Source organism: Rhincodon typus, unplaced genomic scaffold, assembly GCF_021869965.1.
Source record: "Rhincodon typus isolate 14 unplaced genomic scaffold, sRhiTyp1.1 hic_rhity00002374, whole genome shotgun sequence".
In the NCBI taxonomy this organism is placed as follows: domain Eukaryota; kingdom Metazoa; phylum Chordata; class Chondrichthyes; order Orectolobiformes; family Rhincodontidae; genus Rhincodon; species Rhincodon typus.
Window position 1 is genome coordinate 1190 of NW_025968012.1, and position 18371 is coordinate 19560.

General features: G+C 42.2%; 1 protein-coding gene across 2 annotated transcripts; it reads right to left on the reverse strand.

The window, feature by feature from the left end:
- Positions 1-1915: 1915 nt before the first annotated feature.
- On the reverse strand, positions 1916-15152 carry LOC125481502 (multidrug and toxin extrusion protein 1-like). 2 transcript variants are annotated; one of them, XM_048593130.1, is made up of 6 exons: positions 14652-15152; positions 11216-11317; positions 7672-7740; positions 5493-5641; positions 3085-3127; positions 1916-2004 (listed from the first exon to the last, which is right to left on the reverse strand). In XM_048593130.1, the coding sequence occupies exons 1-6, from the start codon at positions 14796-14798 to the stop codon at positions 1924-1926; spliced, it is 591 nt and encodes a 196-aa protein (XP_048449087.1). In that variant the 5' UTR covers positions 14799-15152; the 3' UTR covers positions 1916-1923. The 2 variants fall into 2 exon arrangements, with proteins under 2 accessions (XP_048449087.1, XP_048449088.1); XM_048593131.1 differs by lacking the exon at positions 7672-7740 and having other exon boundaries at positions 14652-15112.
- Positions 15153-18371: the final 3219 nt, after the last annotated feature.

Sequence of the window (18371 nt, forward strand, 5' to 3'; positions counted from 1 at the left end):
CATATAAACTGACGTTTTCCCAGCCACTATCAGTTCTGAGGAAGGGTCACCGGACCCGAAACGTTAACTCTGTTTTCTCCTTCACAGATGCTGCCAGACCTGCTGAGCTTTTCCAGCAACTTTGTTTTTGTTCCTGATTTACAGCATCCACAGTTCTTTTGGTTTTTAAATATTTTGTATCAGTGTTTACTGTGGAGAAGGATATGGAAGATACAGAATGTGGGGTAATAAATAGTAACATCTTGAAAAACGTCTACATTACAGTGGTGGTGGTGGACGTCTTCAAACGCATAAAGGTGGATAAATCCCTAGGACCTGATCAAGTGTACCCTAGAACTTTTTGGGAAGCTAGGGAAGTGATTGCTGGGCCCCTTGCTGAGATATTTGTACCATCAGTAGCCACAGATGAGGCGCTAGAAGACTGGAGGTTGGCTAACATGGTGCCACTATTTAAGAAAGGTGGTAAGGAAAAGCCAGGCAACCAAAGACTGGTGAACCTGACATTGGTAGTGGGCAAGTTGTTGGAGGGGATCCTGAGGGACAGGATTTACATGTATTTGGAAAGGCAAGGACTGATTCGGGATAGTCAACACGACTGTGCGTAGGAAATTGTGTCTCACTAATTTGATTGAGTTTTATGAAGTAGTAACGAAGAGGACTGATGAGGGCAAAGCAGTGGATGTTGCCTAAATGGACTTCAGTAAGGCGTTTGACAAGGTTCCTCATGGTGGACTGGTTAACAAAGTTAGATCACATGGAATAGAGAGAGAACTAGCTATCTGGATACAGAACTGGCTCAAAGATATAAGACAGAGGGTGGTGGTGAAGGGCTGTGACCAGCAGGGTGCGACAAGGACAAGTGCTGGGTCCACTGCTTTTCCTCATTTGTATAAATGATTTGGATGTGAATATACAAGTGATGATTAGTAATTTTGGAGAAGACACCAAATTTTGAGGCATAGTGGACAGTGAAAAAGGTTACCTCAGAGTACAATGGGACCTTGATAAGATGGGTCAATGGGCCGAGCAGTGGCAGATGGGAATTTACTTTAGATAAATTTGAAGTGCTGCATTTTGGAAAGGCAAATAAGGGTAGGAATTGTACAATTAATGGTAAGGTCCTGAGGAGTGTTGCTGAACAAAGAGACCTTAGGGTGCAGGTTCATAGTTCCTTGAAAGTGGAGTCACAGGTAGACAGTAGTGAAGGCAGCATTTGGTATACTTGCCTTTATCGGGCAGTGCATCGAGTATGGGAGTTGGGAGGTCATGTTGCGGCTGTACAGGACATTGGTTAGGCCACTTTTGCAATATTGCATTCAATTCTAGTCTCGCTGCTATAGGAAAGATGTTGTGAAACTTGAAAGAATTCATAAAAGATTTACAAGGATATTGCCAGGGTTGGAGGGTTTGAGCTTTAAGGAGAGGTTGAATAGACTGGGTCAGAGGCTTAGGATGGCCTTAGGGGTTTACAAAATCATGAGGCGCACGGATAGGGTAAATAGACAAGATCTTTTGCCAGGGGTGGGGGGTGGAATTTAAAAGGGACCTAAGCAGCAACTTTTTGACACAGTGGATGGTGCGTGTATGGAATGAGCTGCCAGATGAAGTGGTGGAAGCTGGTTTGATTGCAACATTTAAAAATTTTTGATGGGTTTAGGAATAGGAAGGATTGAGGGGGATCTAGGCCAAATACTGGCAAATGGGACTAGATTTATTTAGGATATCTGGTCAGCATGGACAAGATGGACAGAATGGTCTGTTTCTGTGCTGTATATCTCTAGGACAATGACTCTAATCTGCTGTCACCATGCTATTGGCATAGCTTGTATTTCCAGACTCAGCTAATTTATTGGTTGCAGTCATCAAACCAATAAATTTGAATCAAGTCTGAATTTTGTAATTCATTAAAGGTTGTATGCACTTTCAAAGTAAAATTAGACATTTATTCAATAAACACACCTGATTCTGAAGGTATCTGGTCTCTAACTCGTACAAAAATGTTGCCTAAGAAAGATAAACAAAAAATAAAATTACAAAGTAAAATTTGCAGCAAACATTGGTGAGATGGATAAGAAACGTAATTCTGATCAGGAATTTTGAAAGAATGATTTTTTTGAAAATGAATGGGATGTTGCACTTAAAAGCTATCACACATCAACTAGCTATCTAGGAAATATCACCAAAAAAAGGGAGGGATAGTACTGGAATCAATCTTTGCATTCATTTACAGAATTAAACATTGCAAGCATACAGCTAACTATCAGTTTCAACAAGCTTTTCTTGTGCTCAAGCAAAGCCTTACTTAATGCTGTCCTTCTGCATAAGAGGCAACGTAATTAATATGCAGCTAACAAGCTGGACCTGCTGAGATTCCAACTGGACTTTGGTGCACTTTTGATTTCTCAGTTTCATTCATGCAGAGTACATTCTATCAAAGAAACCCACTTTTTTTCAGGCTGTAGTTCATTTTTGTACTGTTTACAGTTACAGAGCAGTAATGTAACTAGACTAGGCTAATACTCCGGGAATGTGGATGTGAATTTCACTGTGCAAAGCTAGGGGAATTTAATATCAAGGCATAAATCTGGAATTAAAATTAGTGTCAGTGATGCTGACCACAAGATTACCATTGATTATCATAAAATCCTGTTTACGGATGGAAATCTACCAATCTCGGCTGGTCAGGTCTGTATGGGACTCCAGATCCACAGCAATGTGGTCGACTCCTACTGCTGTCAAAGACCATTAAGGATGGGCAATCAATGCCAGTGAAACCCACATCTCATGAAAGTATCAAAAAGACCGACCATCACCGACTTCTAGTGAGATTCCACCCTTTGTCATTTTTTTCAGTGATGGCAAACGCAACAGTATGAATACTGCAATAGCTGTTCCAAGTTAACTCTGTCTAGTTTACAATCAATCTGTCACTCAATCACATGGCTCAGAATCACACTGGGTGATACATTAACCTTCAGAGTATTTTTTTCCTTTCTTGAACTCACTTCTTTGGTCTGCTTTCCAGCTAAAGAACTGACTTCAGTTCAGCAGTGAGCCTTGCAACAGTGTTAGGTGGTTACTTACCGGAAGGCCAGGAATAAAAATCTTCACATAGAGCTGTGTTAAACTGTAAGAAAAGTAGAAGATTCTGGTAACTTACTGGTAACTGGTAACAACGAACACCAAAACAAATTCAAAACACAACTGGAAGATCACATAATGCATCAAGCACATTAATGCGGCAATCCAAAAGTAAGGGGAAAGAGGCAGCCTGGTTTGGTGCTCAACAAACATGGTACATGCTCCCAACAATATAATTCATCTAAACTACAACTACAGCCTCAATCAAACTCAATTAACAGGTAACTAAGGGTTGCGCAATTTGGAATAAACTTTCCTCTTTCAAAAGAAAAAGGTTTGGGACAGACGTTTGTGGTTTTGAAAGCACAAGTGCCAGTTTAGTGATACGGTTTTTCACTTCACTTCTAGATGCTTCAACATCAGTTACAGGAAATAGTCCAATTTGACAATAGTGAAACAGGGAAACCCATTTTAGATAAATGTTCCGAAGATGCCTAATTCGAGGAAATCCTAGTGCAGAAAGGGAAGTCTGTTGACAGCCAATAGCGAGGCTTTCTCAGACTGCAAACTTCCCAAGTGGTTTTAAAGCTAAATGACACAAGCGGTTTTCAAATAGAGAGGACTCTACGCCCAAGTTCAGCAACCCTACTCAGTTCTTCATGGTGACAACCGTATCGACAGAAATTTCTTGCAAAATCATTTTCTCAACAAAAGGTAGGATACTTTGAAGAAAAAGTATTCCCCTTACACCAGGAATTCTGTCATACAGCATCACAAGGGAACAAGCACTTTCAATTCAAGAGAAAAGAAAGCAGATATATTCTCAAAAAAAAAAAGGGTCACAGGACACAAAACGTTAACTCTGACTTCTCTCCATAGTTGCTGCTAGACCTACTGAACTTTTCCAGCAATTTCTGCTTTTGTTTCAGATAACATTCTTAACCGAGAACATGGCTCCAACCTGCCTATGACAGAATGACCATGGCCACAGAGAGCACTACTGTCTGCAATTTTCAACCTGTCTACTCAGTGAAGGGCTTGGGGAGTAATTACTCACAACAGAAAGAATTGCTGCCTTAAATTAGAGCTGAATCTGCATGTGAGCAGAAGTTCACTGTTAGCTCTTCCACTTGAGTCTGAAGGTTGTGGGGACAAGTCCCACTCAAAAGAGATATCCTTAATGTCACTGCTGATTACTACTGAGTGAACGTTACACTGTTGGAGGTGCTGCTGTTCAGGTTGGTCTGCCTCCACAATTGGACAAAACATGCCTTAAAGTCAGGGCAATTCTCCTAGTGTCATCAGGCAACCTTTAGCCGACATCTGTTGTCATTTATCTCATTGCTGCTTATGGGTGCACAATTCAACTGTCATACTTCAGTATGTGATGTATATGAAGAATCAGAAAGAACTCTGAACTGCCTTTTGATTGGAAAAGATGCCCATTTGATTGATTGATTTTGCATCCACGACCTTCAGCATTCACTCACTCCACCAGTGATGTACATGGCAGCAACATGTACCATCTACAAGATGCAGTGCAATAATTCATCCAGATTCCTTCTACAACACCTTCCAAATCCATGACCACTACCATATAAAAAGGACTACAGCATCAACCACAAGGCAAAACTACCATCTGCAAGCTTCTCTCCAAGCCACACAACTCCCAATTTGGAATCATATCGCCATTCCTTCACTGTTGCTCTTTCAAAATCCTGGGACTTTCTCCTGAACAGCCTTGTGGGTGTTCCTACGTCACAAGTGCTGTAGTGGTTCAAGAAGGCAGGTCACCATCACCTTCTGATGAATGAATGCTGGCAAAGTCAGCGATACCAACATCCCACGAACAAGTAAGAAATAAAAAAAAAAAGTTTATTATCATAGAAAAATAAAAAGGCAGAAATGTGTTCACAAGTTTAACACCCAAAGTTCTCACCATTTCCAAACCAACCAGACAGTATGTGGCCAGTTATGCAATTTCCCCACAGCAAAATGCATTGCTTAACCTCTCGTTTCACCATTGCTTAATTCTGACCAGAGATTAGAACTCCTCTCTATCAGTTTGGATACCTTTCTTCTGACATGATTCCTGCGACCTACCAGCCACAACCCAATTCCTCGTGTGCACCAAGTTTCTTGCTCAGTGGAATGTGACACAGGGTGAATTTCCTTTCTTTAAAAGGATTTCTACACAAACCACCAATAGATAAAAGAACCGAAAGAACTGCTGGATGCTGTAAATCAGGAACAAAAACAAAAGTTGCTAGAAAAGCTCAGCAGGTCTGGCAGAAACGGAGGAAGGGTCACCAGACCCAAAACATTAACTCTGTCTTTTCCTTCACAGATGCTGCCAGACCGGCTGAGCTTTCCCAGCAACTTTGTTTTCAAATAGATAAAAGGACACTCACTTGGCCACCTCTGGAGGCTGCTTGAAAGCCAACAGGATGTGTTCAATGTTAATAAAGAGAGCCCAACAGGGAAAGCAGGTGAGCAGGAGAATGAGAATCCCTCTTTGTAGAATCACTCCAATTCGCTTCAGGTTCTTACTACCAAATGTCTGAAAATCAGAACAAAATCAAGCTTTATTTTTTGCAGCTCCAGATTGTCTTTTGGAATAATTACATAACTGTTTGATACAGTTAACTCAATTTACTCAAAAGACTAACTGCAACAAAGTACCTTTCCACAGCAACAAAAAGTACAACTCCTGTACTCCTTGCGTAATATTATCTTAAAATTACAGGTCATGCCTAGTGAAAAGAAAAGATTCAAGTGATAAATTCAAAGGGGATGTTTCAATCCATGAAACTGCGAGTGTATTTTTTGAAAAAGAGGATACATTAACTCATCGCAGATTAATCCCAACTTCTTATGCAAGATTGATTTAATATTTTATGCTTTCTTGCTTCTGTGTAATACTTCATGAATAAATTCCAAAAGGTTCTTCAGCCCGGTAGGATGTGGTTTGTTGTCTGAGGTGATGGGAAATAAAGCTGTCACCCTACAAGTGTTTGAAACTCCCCTGTTTATCAACAGGCTTTCAGCCTCATCTCTAAAGATAAAGATAATGAGAAAAGATTTTTGAACCCATGGTTTTTCAGTCTGGAAGTGATGACCCGAGAAGTGTCTCTACAGAAGTGCATAAAGTACTAAAGGAAATGTAATAAGAAAATATGGAACATTAGTAAAAAAAATATACTTGGAATACGAACTACTTGCATTTATGCAGCACCTTGAGTATAGTAAAATGATTTAAGGGAGCTTCATAGGAACAATCATGAAACAAAATTCAACACTAAGCACTGCAAAGTGATAATTGTACATTACATATAACAAGGTGACCAAAAGCCATGGTCAGAGGGATAGGTTTCAAAAAAAGGTAAATTTAGAACAGATATCAGTTTTTAATTACAGAGTGATCACAAACAGTGGAAATGCATTTCTCTTTTTTTCTAAAAAATCTGCTCAGATAGGTCTCGTGTGGTACAGTGGCAGTACCCCTGGACTAGGAGGCCCAGGTTCAAGTCCGATCTGCTCCAGATATTTAGAATTTAAGTTAAACACTTTTTTTCTTAATTTAACCTATTTTTCTAATCAACTTGTTCAGAGATGTTATTACGCACCTCTGGAACAAATGGGACTTGAATCCAGGTCAGGTTTGAAAACAAAAAAATGCTGGCGATCACAGCGGGTCAGACAGCATCCATGGAGAGAGAGCAAGCTAATGTTTCAAGTCTAGGTGACTCTTCAGCAGAGCTGGTGTGAAGTGTGGAGGTGGGGGGAAGCATTTACGCTATAGTGGGTGTGGGGGGTGCTGAAGTGCTGGGGGAGAGAGGGTATTGATAGTTCAGATTAAGTGATCAGAATGTGAGAATCGCAGAATCTGGAAAGATGGTCTCACGGGAATCGGGGGAAGAAAAAAAAGGACCTACTCTTCTTGGTCCATGGGTAGAGACACAATCACTATACCACAAGAGGGCCCCACATCAAGTTGTAAAAAAAAACTAAACTATTTAAGAAGCAGCCTTCTTTGTCTGCAATGACCTTGGTAAGTAATAGTATTGCAGGAATTTATAAACTTGCAGAATGCGATAAATGCACTTACACAAAGGCCACAGCAGCAATCAACTTGTACTTCAATGTTATATTGAATCTTTCACTACTAAATATACATGCAAATTAAAGGAATGAAACAATTTTACAACATACTACATCATTGGATTTGTTAATCAAAATCTTGACTTTCTCATCTGAATTCCTTGGGAATCTCATTCACTACTGGAACTAGAGACAATAACTACGATCATTAATCTAGAATGCTGTCATTAGCGGCAAGGAAAATTAAAAGGAACAAATGAACAGTTGTATGTATCAGTGAAGCACTATCTACATTCCAATCAGTGCATGTTAGAATTTGCATTAAAATCAGTTTTGATTGTGAAACAGATTAGAATTAGCAAAGAAATCAACATAAAACCAGTACGATGCTACTCAGTGGATTAACCTTCACAGCCAACAGCAAAGAAGTTTAAGGAAGTCAATAACTTTCTGCATTCACTAGCAGTCCAGTCTGGATTATGCACCTACCTGAGATATGAGAGTGTCACATGCTGAAGACAACCCAACACCTATTGAAATGCCTGATATATTTATAACCTGTGACAATGAAACAAACAAACAATGAATCATTGTTGTAGGTACTATTGCTATGCTACCACAAAAATTTAAGTGTTAATCCAGTTTACTGAACATAATATTTTCTCATATGCTTACTTTTTTTCTTCCAAAAATACTGTAATCTATCAGTACCCAAGACACTGAAGCCATTCTTAAGCAAACAGTTTGGAAGCCAAATTATATGAGCATTTGTCGCAAAGTTACAAGTGCAGCAAAGGAGTCTTGCTTCAATTGTATTGAACACTATTGAGATCACACCTGGAGTTTGTATATAGTTCAGGTTCACTGTCTTAAAAAGAGAATATTAGCCATAAAGGGATTGCAGCGGAGGTTCCCCAGACTGATTCATGGAATGGTGGGACTGTCCTATGGGAAGAGAAATCAAGGAGACTGAGCCTCTGTCCTATCAAGTTTAGGAGAATGAAAGGAGATCTTATTGAAACTTATTAAACTCTTAAAAAGGAATATATATGAGTAGAGACAGATAGGATACTTCTGTTGAGTCTAGACCAGGGAATACAGTCTCCAAATAAAGCGATAAGCATTTAGGATTGAGATGAGGAGGAACTTCTTCATTCAGAGAATGGTGAAACTCTGGAATACTCTCCCACAAAGGGCTGTGTAAGTTCAGCCTTTGAAGGTTCAAGACAGATTGATGGCTTTCTAGTTATTACCTAATAATAAAGGGCTATGAAGTCAATGTGTGAATTTGCATTGAGGTAGACAATCAGCCACGATCTTGAATGGTAGGGCACATGCAAGGGAATGAAAAGCCTATTTCTGCTCCTAAATTCCTAATTCTGGAATTTCAACCGGACATCCAGGTTAGTAAGCACAGTGACTGACTCTCCACAGTGAACAGATTCAGTGAAAAGTCTCATGCAAAATCCCCAAAAACCAATCTTTTCAAGATTCATCATTGTATTGCAATTGCCAGAAAGACAATCATTTATATAGCATATTTTTTTAGGTTCGGGGGGGGTCCTAAGGTGCTTTACAACTAATGAAGTAAACTTGAAGTGAAATCGCTGTTGCAATGTAGGAAACAACATCAGCCAAATTGCACACAGCAATATATCCCCTTCCCACCTATAAAAAAAAACTTTAGTTTCCATTACTCATCCACAGGATGTGGCAGGTTTTTGTTTACCCAGTCATTGAATATCCCAATATGAAAACAGGCCCTTTGGCCCATCATATCTATGCTGGTCAACAAGCATCAGTCTCTTATTTCCTAGCACTTGGCCTTTAGCCTTATTTGCCGTGGCATTGCAAGTGTTCATTTCAATACTTCTCAAAATACTCCCTACCACCTATTCAGGCAGTGAGTACCAGATACCCAACACCTTCTGGATAAAAATATTTCACCTCAAATCCCTTTAAAACCCGCTTTCCCGTACCTTAAACCTATTCCCCAAGAATTGACACATTTAAGTTTATTCCTATCGACCCTAGCTACACCCTCAATTTTAAGTATCTCACCTCAGCCTTCTCTGCTCTAAAGAAAACAACCGAAGTGTGTGCAACTTCTCTTCATAACTGAAACACTCCAGCCCAGGCAACATCCTGGTAAGTCTCCTCTCACCTTCTCCATAGCAGTCACTTCCTTCCTATAGGGTGGCAAACAGAACTGTACACTATTCTGACTGTGGCCCAACTAACATGCTATACAGCTCAGCAGGTCTGGCAGCATCTGTGAAGGAAAAAGCACAGTTAACATTTCTGGTCCGGTGACCCTTCCTCAGACCTGCTGAGCTTTTCCAGCAACTTTGTTTTTGTTCCTGTTCCTGATTTACAGCATCCACAGTTCTTTTGTTTTTTATGCTGTACAGCTCCATCGTAACCTTAACATTAGGAACAAATTACTGCAGATGCTGGAATCTGTACTGAAAGCAACAAATGCTGAAGATCACGGGGGTCAGGCAGCATCCATGGAGAGAGAGCAAGCGAGCTAATGTTGAGTCTAAATGACTCTTCAGAGCTCTGAAGAAGAGTCATCTTGCACAAAACGTAAGCTTGCTCTCTCTCCATGGATGCTGCCTGACCCCCCATGATCTTCAGCATTTGTTGCCATCAGTCCATCATAACCTCCCAGCTCTTGTATCAAATGCTTTGGCTAATAAAAGCAAGTGTCCCATATTCCTTCTTAACCAGCCTATCTGCTCTGTTGCCTTCAAGGATCAAGAGACATGCACACAAAAGTCCAGTGATACTCACTACCACCCAGGATCCGACCAGTCATCATGTACTTCCTTGCCTTGTTCATCCTCAAAAAAAAAAATGCACTGCTTCACACTTTTCAGGATTAAAGTCCACCTACCTCTGGTGTGCTCACCTAACTGGCCCATTTATATCTTCCTGTCATCTAAAGCTTTCCTCCTCACTATTCAGAACGCCAATTTTAAGTGTCATCTGCAAATTTACTGATAAAACCCTCATAAATGTGTCTAAGTCATTAAATGTACACTGCAAACATCAAGGGACCTGACACTGAACCCTGCCATACTCAATCCATTTAACATTGGTGAACCACCTTGACAATTGAGTGGTTTACTAGACTATGTCAGAAGGCAGTTATGAGTAAACCACATTGCTACGAGTCTGGAATCATGAGTAGGCTAAAGAGAGCAGATTTGCTTCTGTAAAGGCATTAGTGAATTAGACGACAATCCGAATATTTATGACAGTCTACTAATGACTATTAGCTTCAAACTTATTGAATTAATTGACCCTAAATTTCTTATCTCCTGTGCTGCAATTTGAACTTTTATCTTCTACTCATGTGGTAAGGTTTGATGATTACTACTCCAGTAACAACCACAATAAAGGGTCTAGGCCCGAAACGTCAGCCTTCCTGCTCCTATGATGCTGCTTGGCCTGCTGTGTTCATCCAGCTCTGCACCTTGTTGTCACAATTCTACTATTCCTGGTTTTAATTATGTCAATTGAGAAAATAAATATTGGCCAAGTCACTGAGGAATAATCCTCCCGCTTCTCTTTGAAATAGTCCCATAGGATCTTGGACATCCCTCTGAGAAGGCAGGCTGCATCTTGGTTTTACACTAAATCTGAAAGACAGCACAGCTCTGACAGCGTGGCACTCCCTCAGTTCTGCAGCAGGAATGGCAACCTGGATATTGTGCTCAAATCTCTGGAGTGGGACTTGGAGCTCTGACTCAGTTTACTCAGTATCATGCCTAAACAGAACCTTCAGCATATATTTTCCTCCTAACTGAATGAAGGCACTCTTTTCTCTTCTGATAGCAGTTTGATCAGAACAGACCTGTGATTTCTCAGGCTGTTTGTATCAGCGTTGTCATCTGAATTTGTTTTTAAGTTTGAAAAAGCACTTGACTTATTAATTAATACAATTAAAATTTATATGATCTACTGCATAGCTTGTAGATTATAAAACAGATCCTTCTATCCAATAAGTCATTGTAGACATACTTACAGCTGTGGCAAGTGAAACAGCATCCAACTCTACTTTTCCCAAATGTCCACAGAATACAGAGCTGACAATACTTATATTAAAGACCATCAGGTGAGAGAAAAACTGTTGGAAAAAAAAAGATGAAATTGGCCATCAGGCTTTATTCAAAACACCTCCTTAAAATCCACTTGATTGGCACCATAACCATCATATAAAACATTCCCCACCCATGACAGACAGTACAGAATGCAACATTGTCCATCTACATGATGCATTGGAGAAATCCATCAAAGCTTCTTCAAAAGCACTTCTGAAATTCGTGACCTTGGCCAGCTAGAAGGACAAGAGTACACTACCAGCGCCTGCAAGTGACACACCACCCTGACTCAAAAACTATTCGGCATAGAATCCTGACAGTGTGGAAGCAGTCCATTCAGTCCATTCAGCCCATCAAGTCCACACTGACCCTTCAAAGACCATCCCACCAGAACCACCCCATCCCTGTAACCCTGCATCTCCCATAGCTAATCCACCTAACCTGCACATCTTTGGAGTCTGGGGGAAAAAAAACAGAGCACCTAGAGGAAATCCATGCAGACACAGAGAATGCGCAAACTCCACACAGACAGTCGCTCAAGGCTGGAATCAAACCAGTTCCTTGATGCTATGAAGCAGCAGTGCTAACTAATGAGCCACTGTGCCATCCTGTCATCGTTCTTTTGCAAAATCCTGGAATTTTGTACCCAACAATGTGCACTGTTCAGTTGTGTGTAACAGCACTTCTGGATACAAGGAAAGAAAGCATCAGTTTGACAGGACCTTCAGCATACAGGCTGCAACCACTTGCCACCATCTTTTCCCATGTAATTAGGAATGTGCAATAAATGTTGGCCTTACTAGTGACACATACATCACGTAAATAAGAGAAAAACTTCATGGATTTTGAAATAGCATAACTAATTTATTATGCTCAATGCACACAGTTCCATGAAACTGAAGATAGTAATAGCATTGTTTTACACAGATATAGTTTAGCAAATTGCCCATAATGTTGTCATCAGTAAAGAAATACGTATTTGTATTACATATGAATGTGCATTCTGTTCTAACTAACTCAATCCCAATAGTAATAAACTGCATTTTCTCCCTACTGACAAATATCACTTAAATGAAACAATACACATTAACTCATGCAAGCACTTTTGTTAGTAAAGACAAAGTCAAGTCAGTTTTAATACTTAAGAATGTCAAGGTCTAGGAGAGCATTTTTAAATTCATTCACAGGGTGTGGGTGGTGCTGACTAGGCCAGAATTTATTGCCCATTCCCAATTGCCTAGAGGGCAGTTAAGAGTCAACTACTTTGTTGTGGGTCTGAATCACACATAGGCCAAACTATGGAAGGAAATGCGATCCTTGAAGGAAATTAGAGAAACATATGGGTTTTTCTAACAATTGATAATGGAGTCAGGGTTATCATTAGACTCTGAATCCCATGGCAGGATTTGAATCCAGGTCCCCAGGACATGACCTGTGTCTCTAGATTTACAGTCCAGCAATAATACCACTAGGCCATCACCTCCCCAGGAATGGTATCAGAGTTTTTTCTAAGTTATTCTCTCGTGGGATGTGGCCCTCACTGGCTGGGGCAACACTCACTGCCCATCCACAGCTGCCCTTGAGATGTGAGGATGAGTTGCCTTCTTGAACTGCTGCAATCCATGTGCTGGTGGTAGACCCACACGCCATTGGGAAGGGAATTCCAGGATTTTGACCCAGTGATCTGCAGACCTGAGAAACTGAGATTGTTCAAGGGATTTCATAGAGATGATCAGAATTATAAAATGACTTATGTTAGAGTCAAAAAGGAGAAACGGATTCCAATGGCAAAGAATTGTGGACCAGATGATACAGATCAAAGACAAATAAATGACACTTTTTGCTTGCAATCAAGTGGTGGAACCAGATTAAATATCATTAATATTCCAAAAGGGAATTGAAGGGGTGAGCAATAGGGAAAGGGGAGTGAAGTGGACTAAGTGCATAACTAATCCAAACAGAAGGTACAAGGCATGATGGGCTAAATGGCTTAAGTGTGTTGCATCAATCACAAGATGGCAACATTAGAGAAGATTTCTTCTGTGTAGCTAGAGGGAGTAGAACATTCAACTACACTATGACAGTAGACAAAGACTGAAGAAGAAATATTGATGCATAGTTTATGAACAGCAACCCATCCTATCCACATAACCCTACACTTCCCATGGCTAATCCACATAGCCTGCACATCCCTGGATACAATGGACAATTTAGCACGGTCAGTCCACCAAACCTGCACATCTTTGGACTGTGGGAGGAAACCAGAGCACCTAGAGGAAACCTACACAGACGCAGGGAGAACATGCAAACTCTACGCAGAGGTAACCAAGGGTTGAAACGAACCCAGGTCCCTGGCACTGTGAGGCAGCAGTGCTAATCAGAGTCACCATGCTGCACTGTATGCAAACAAAATAAATGCAAGAACTGTGGATAGGAAGCACCCACTCTAGACGACTATAGATTTTTGAACTTTACTTCCAGAGAATTCCTACAGTGTGGAAACAGGCCCTTCGGCCCAACAAGTCCACACCGATCCTCAGAGCATCCCACCCAGACCCATTCCCCAAACCCACCTAGCCTGCACATCAGTGAACACTATGGGCAACTTAGCATGGCCAATCCACCTAGCCTGCACACCTTTGGACTGAGGCAGGAACCCAGAGCACCCAGAGGGAGCAGACACAGGGAGAACGTGCAAACTCCACGCAGACAGTTGCCCCAGGTGGTGGGAGGGTGGAAAAATCGAACCCAAGCCCCCTGATTTAGGGAAAGATGATAACCCCATTTGTTTTTAATACTGGCTTCATGAGAAGGTAGCATAGGTTCTGTACTGTATGACAGTATGACTATAACAGCACAAAAAACAGATTTACAGGTCCTGAAGAAGGATCACTGGGTTCCAAAATGTTAACTCTGATGTCTTTCCACAAATGCTACCAGACCGGCTGAGCTTCTCTGGCAATTTCTGTTTTTCTTTCAGATTAACTGGTTATTCATTTCATCTGTTTCCGTGATCTTACAGGGCACAGAGATAACAGATGAATCTGGGACTTGGGGGAAATCAACGACTGAGTCAAAGATAATTACACCACAATCTAAATCACTTTCATTTGGTCTTGGCCCCTTCTATGCAGTGCTGGGGGCTTTTAGGATCAAAGGCGGGGCCTCAGCCTCTCACCCCCAATTAATCACGGCTGATCATATCCTTCAACTCTATTGTAATGTTAAAATAATAAGTAATCTATCAGTCTAGGTCTAGAATGCACTTTATAATGAGCTTTCAGCATCCTCTGCGGTAATGAATGGCAAAGATCGAGAATCATTTTAACTTCTATTATAACGCTTCAGATGGAAACTCACCACTGGGCCAGCCAGTCGGGACAGCTCCCTCACTTCCTTCCAGAAACTGCCGTCGCTTACACCGAACACTGTCCTTAACATTAACCGCCCCGAGGTGCCTGTCGTCGGTGTGACATCGCTGAAGCTCACGGCTGGGGACTGGGCCATGACCCGGCTCTGTGAGCCGCTTCCTGGGACTTGGAGCCGCGGCCTTCACTGCGCCAGGGGTTTCAATGGGAGCAGCGTCCCCCGGGGGCTCCAGGTGAGTGTAGAAGTGCGGGGGGCGGGTCTCTGGGGCCGGGGAGCACCGGGCTCTCCGGGTGTCTCAGGCCGGGGACCGCCGAGCTCACCTTGCAGTGCCTCGGGCCGGGGAGTCCAGGTATCTCCAGGCAACGGCTCACCTAGCTGCACGTCGCCCCAACACCATTAGTGATTGGCCCGAATCCACCGTTCCCTTTCAGAGGCGTCCCCGCGACCCTCCGTCACAGCTCCACCAATCACATGTGAGCTCCACCCCGCCTCCGCCACAAAGTCCAATCAAGTGTTACAGCCACGCCCCTTCCATCATCTCCCCGCCCCCTTCCACCGGCGCCCCGCCCCACACCACCGTCTCCCCGCCCCCTCAGTGTATACCCGCCCCTTAAACACGGCCCCGCCCTTTCCACCACGGCCACGCCCCCTTTTCCACACACGCACCCTTTACCCCACTGCAGTGGTAGTGTCCACACCTCTGAGCCAGGTTTCACACTTCACCTGCTCCAGCGGTGTGTACAGGATTGTCAGACAGGGTGGCATGGTGGCTCAGTGGTTAGCACTGCTGCCTCACAGCGCCAGGGACCCAGGTTCGATTCCACCCTCAGGCGACACATTCTCCCTGTGTCTGTGTGGGTTTCCTCCGGGTGCTCCGGTTTCCTCCCACAGTCCAAAGGTGTGCAGGGGCTAGGTGGATTGGCCATGCTAAATTGCCCCATAGTGTTCAGATTATGTGGGTTATAGGGGAATGGGTCAGGGTGGGATGCTCTGAGGGCCGGTGTGGACTTGTTGGGCCGAAGGGCCTGTTTCCACACTGTAGGGATTCTACGATGACCTATGATAAAATGGAAAGTGCTGGAGAAACTCAGTATATCTGGCAGTATGTGTGGGAATAAAGCAAAGTTAACACTTTGAGTCCAGTGACCTTACAACCAGAGCCATTACCCTGGGTTGTGAAAATGTTCTTTTCGTCAGTTTGTATGCAAGTCGGAACATAATACAAGTTCAGTTGGCTAGGCGGTTGGGTTGCAAAGCAGAGTGATGCCAACAGTGTGGGTTCAATTCCCATGACTGGCTGAGGTTATCATTAAGGATTCTCCTTCTCAACTTCTCCCCTCCATTGAAGTGTAGTGACCCTCAGGTTAAATCACCACCTATTTGTAGTCGTTTGTAAGTACAGAAAACATTCGTATGTTGGTTCTTTGAAATTGCACACCTGTATGGTATTGCATTTATAAACACAAGTGATCGTAAATTAGACATTACTCCCTGTAAGAATGTCTCTGAATCAGTTGATCAGAAACTATGTCAGTCCCCTCCCCCTACATCATCCTACCATCTGTTATTGCACTGCCCTGTTTCAATTACCCCTATACAATTTCCACAATTACCCCTATCTTCTTCTGCTCTGAGTACCACGCATTCTCTGACAATGCCCCCCAAAGCTACCCCACTGCTGTATCATTGCCCCAACCCTGTACCATTGCTATCCTTGCTTTTCCCCATTACTATCTCACTCTTCCATAATTTCTGCTGGGCTATTTCTCTGCCTACTATTACCCTGCCTTCTATCAATTCCATCCAGCAACATCATTGCCTAGCCCCTGCACCATTGTCTCACATGAGAGAGAAAGGAATATGTTGAAAGGGCTGGGATCCCAAATAGGGTTGCGATGCGAAATTTTGAAACATAGGAACATTGAAGATAGCAGGAAGTGTATGACACTCAATCCCTCCAGCCTGCTATGACATTCAGAATGATCATGGCTGATCATCAAGCTCAGTACCCTAATCCCTCCCTCCCCACCTCCCCATCTGTTCATCTCTTAACCACAAGAGCTATATCTACCTCCTTCTTGAAAACTCATAATGTTTTGGCCTCAATTACTTTCTGGCAGTGAATTCCGCAGGCTCACCATTCTCTGAGTGAAGACATTTCTCCTCATCTCAGTACTAAAAGATTTACTCTTTATCCTAAAAGATTTACTCTTTGTCCTTAAACTAAGACACCTAGTTCTGGACTCTCCCAGCATCGGGAACATCCTTCCAGCATCTACCTTGTCTAGTCCTGTTAAAATTTTATAGGTTTCTATGAGATCCCCCTTCATTCTTCTAAACTGATGAGCTCCAGAGCAGCAATGGCCAATACTCCTCCTCCTGCTCTAATAGGTCCCTCCCTTCCCCTCACTGCATCAATCCTGGACTGCACATCAATGAAGTGGCAAATTTCAAGCCTCTAAATGGGGTCACAGTGGCAAAATGTCAGGAAGCACTGAAATAGATTGTGGAGCATAAATACCAGCTTGGAGCAGGAGTAGGCTATTCAACCCCTCTGGTCTCCTCTCCTATTCAATATGATCATGGCTGATCATTGTGCACAATACCCTAATCCCACACTACCAACCTCCCCTGCCCCTTCATCCCTCAACCACAAGAGCTATATCTACCCAAGGCTTGCTCTGTCTGCTTTTATTGTTTCTCTGTCTTTCTCTGCTTTACAAGAACTGTAATGCTGAACTTTTAACTTTATTTCCTTTTTTCTGTAATTTGTACCTAAGATTTTGTACCTAGGCACCTCAGCACCTATAAGATGGTGTTGGAATGGCTACATTGGAATCTTTTCACTGTACTCCTGTATCCCTCTACTTGAGTACACATGACAATAAAACCTAATTCTAATTCTGTGCTGTAAATGTTAAGTCATAACTTTTTTTGGTGCTGTCGTCACACTGGCTGGTAGTCAGAATCAATAAGGACCATGCAAGATAAAAGCAATGTTGTTGGGTGTGATTGCAGAATAGTAATAAACAGAAGTTGAGTCATTTTACGTTAATATGTGTCAATAGCTGAAATTTGTTTTAGATATTATGGTGGGAATGAACCTACCAGTGCAACTTTTCATTCTAATCCAAGCATGTAACTGCTTTTATTCCTATAAATTATAATCTGGCCTAATCACAGGCTTTTTGCAATGGGTGCATTTTTTTAACAAAAACTACAACCGTTCTTTTTTAATAGGCTATCAGTGTTGACACATGTAAATGAAAACATTAGTTGAGACCCTAATTGTTTTTTCTTGTATTTGTAACCAAGTCACTCTGAACAATCAACAAATCTCCACCAGGCCTGTTGGATTATCGCTTGATTGACATCCAAAAGATACCATTCCTTGCTATTTCACCGAGCCATTGGAAATAGCCTCAAGCAGAAGGATACAATCTCAAACAAAACCAGAAATTTCTGGGAAAGCTCAGCGGGTCTGGCAGCAGCTGTGGAGATAAACCAGAGTTAACGTTTCAGGTCGAGTGACCCTTCCTCAGAACGCATGGTAGCTAGGGAAATGTTTTTCTAGCTACCATCAGTTCCGACATTTCAAACATTTCCCTTGCTACCATCAGTTCTGAGAAAGAGTTGCTTGACTTGAAACATTAACTCTGATTTCTCTCCACAGATGCTGCCAGATCTGCTGAGCTGTTCCAGCAATTTCTG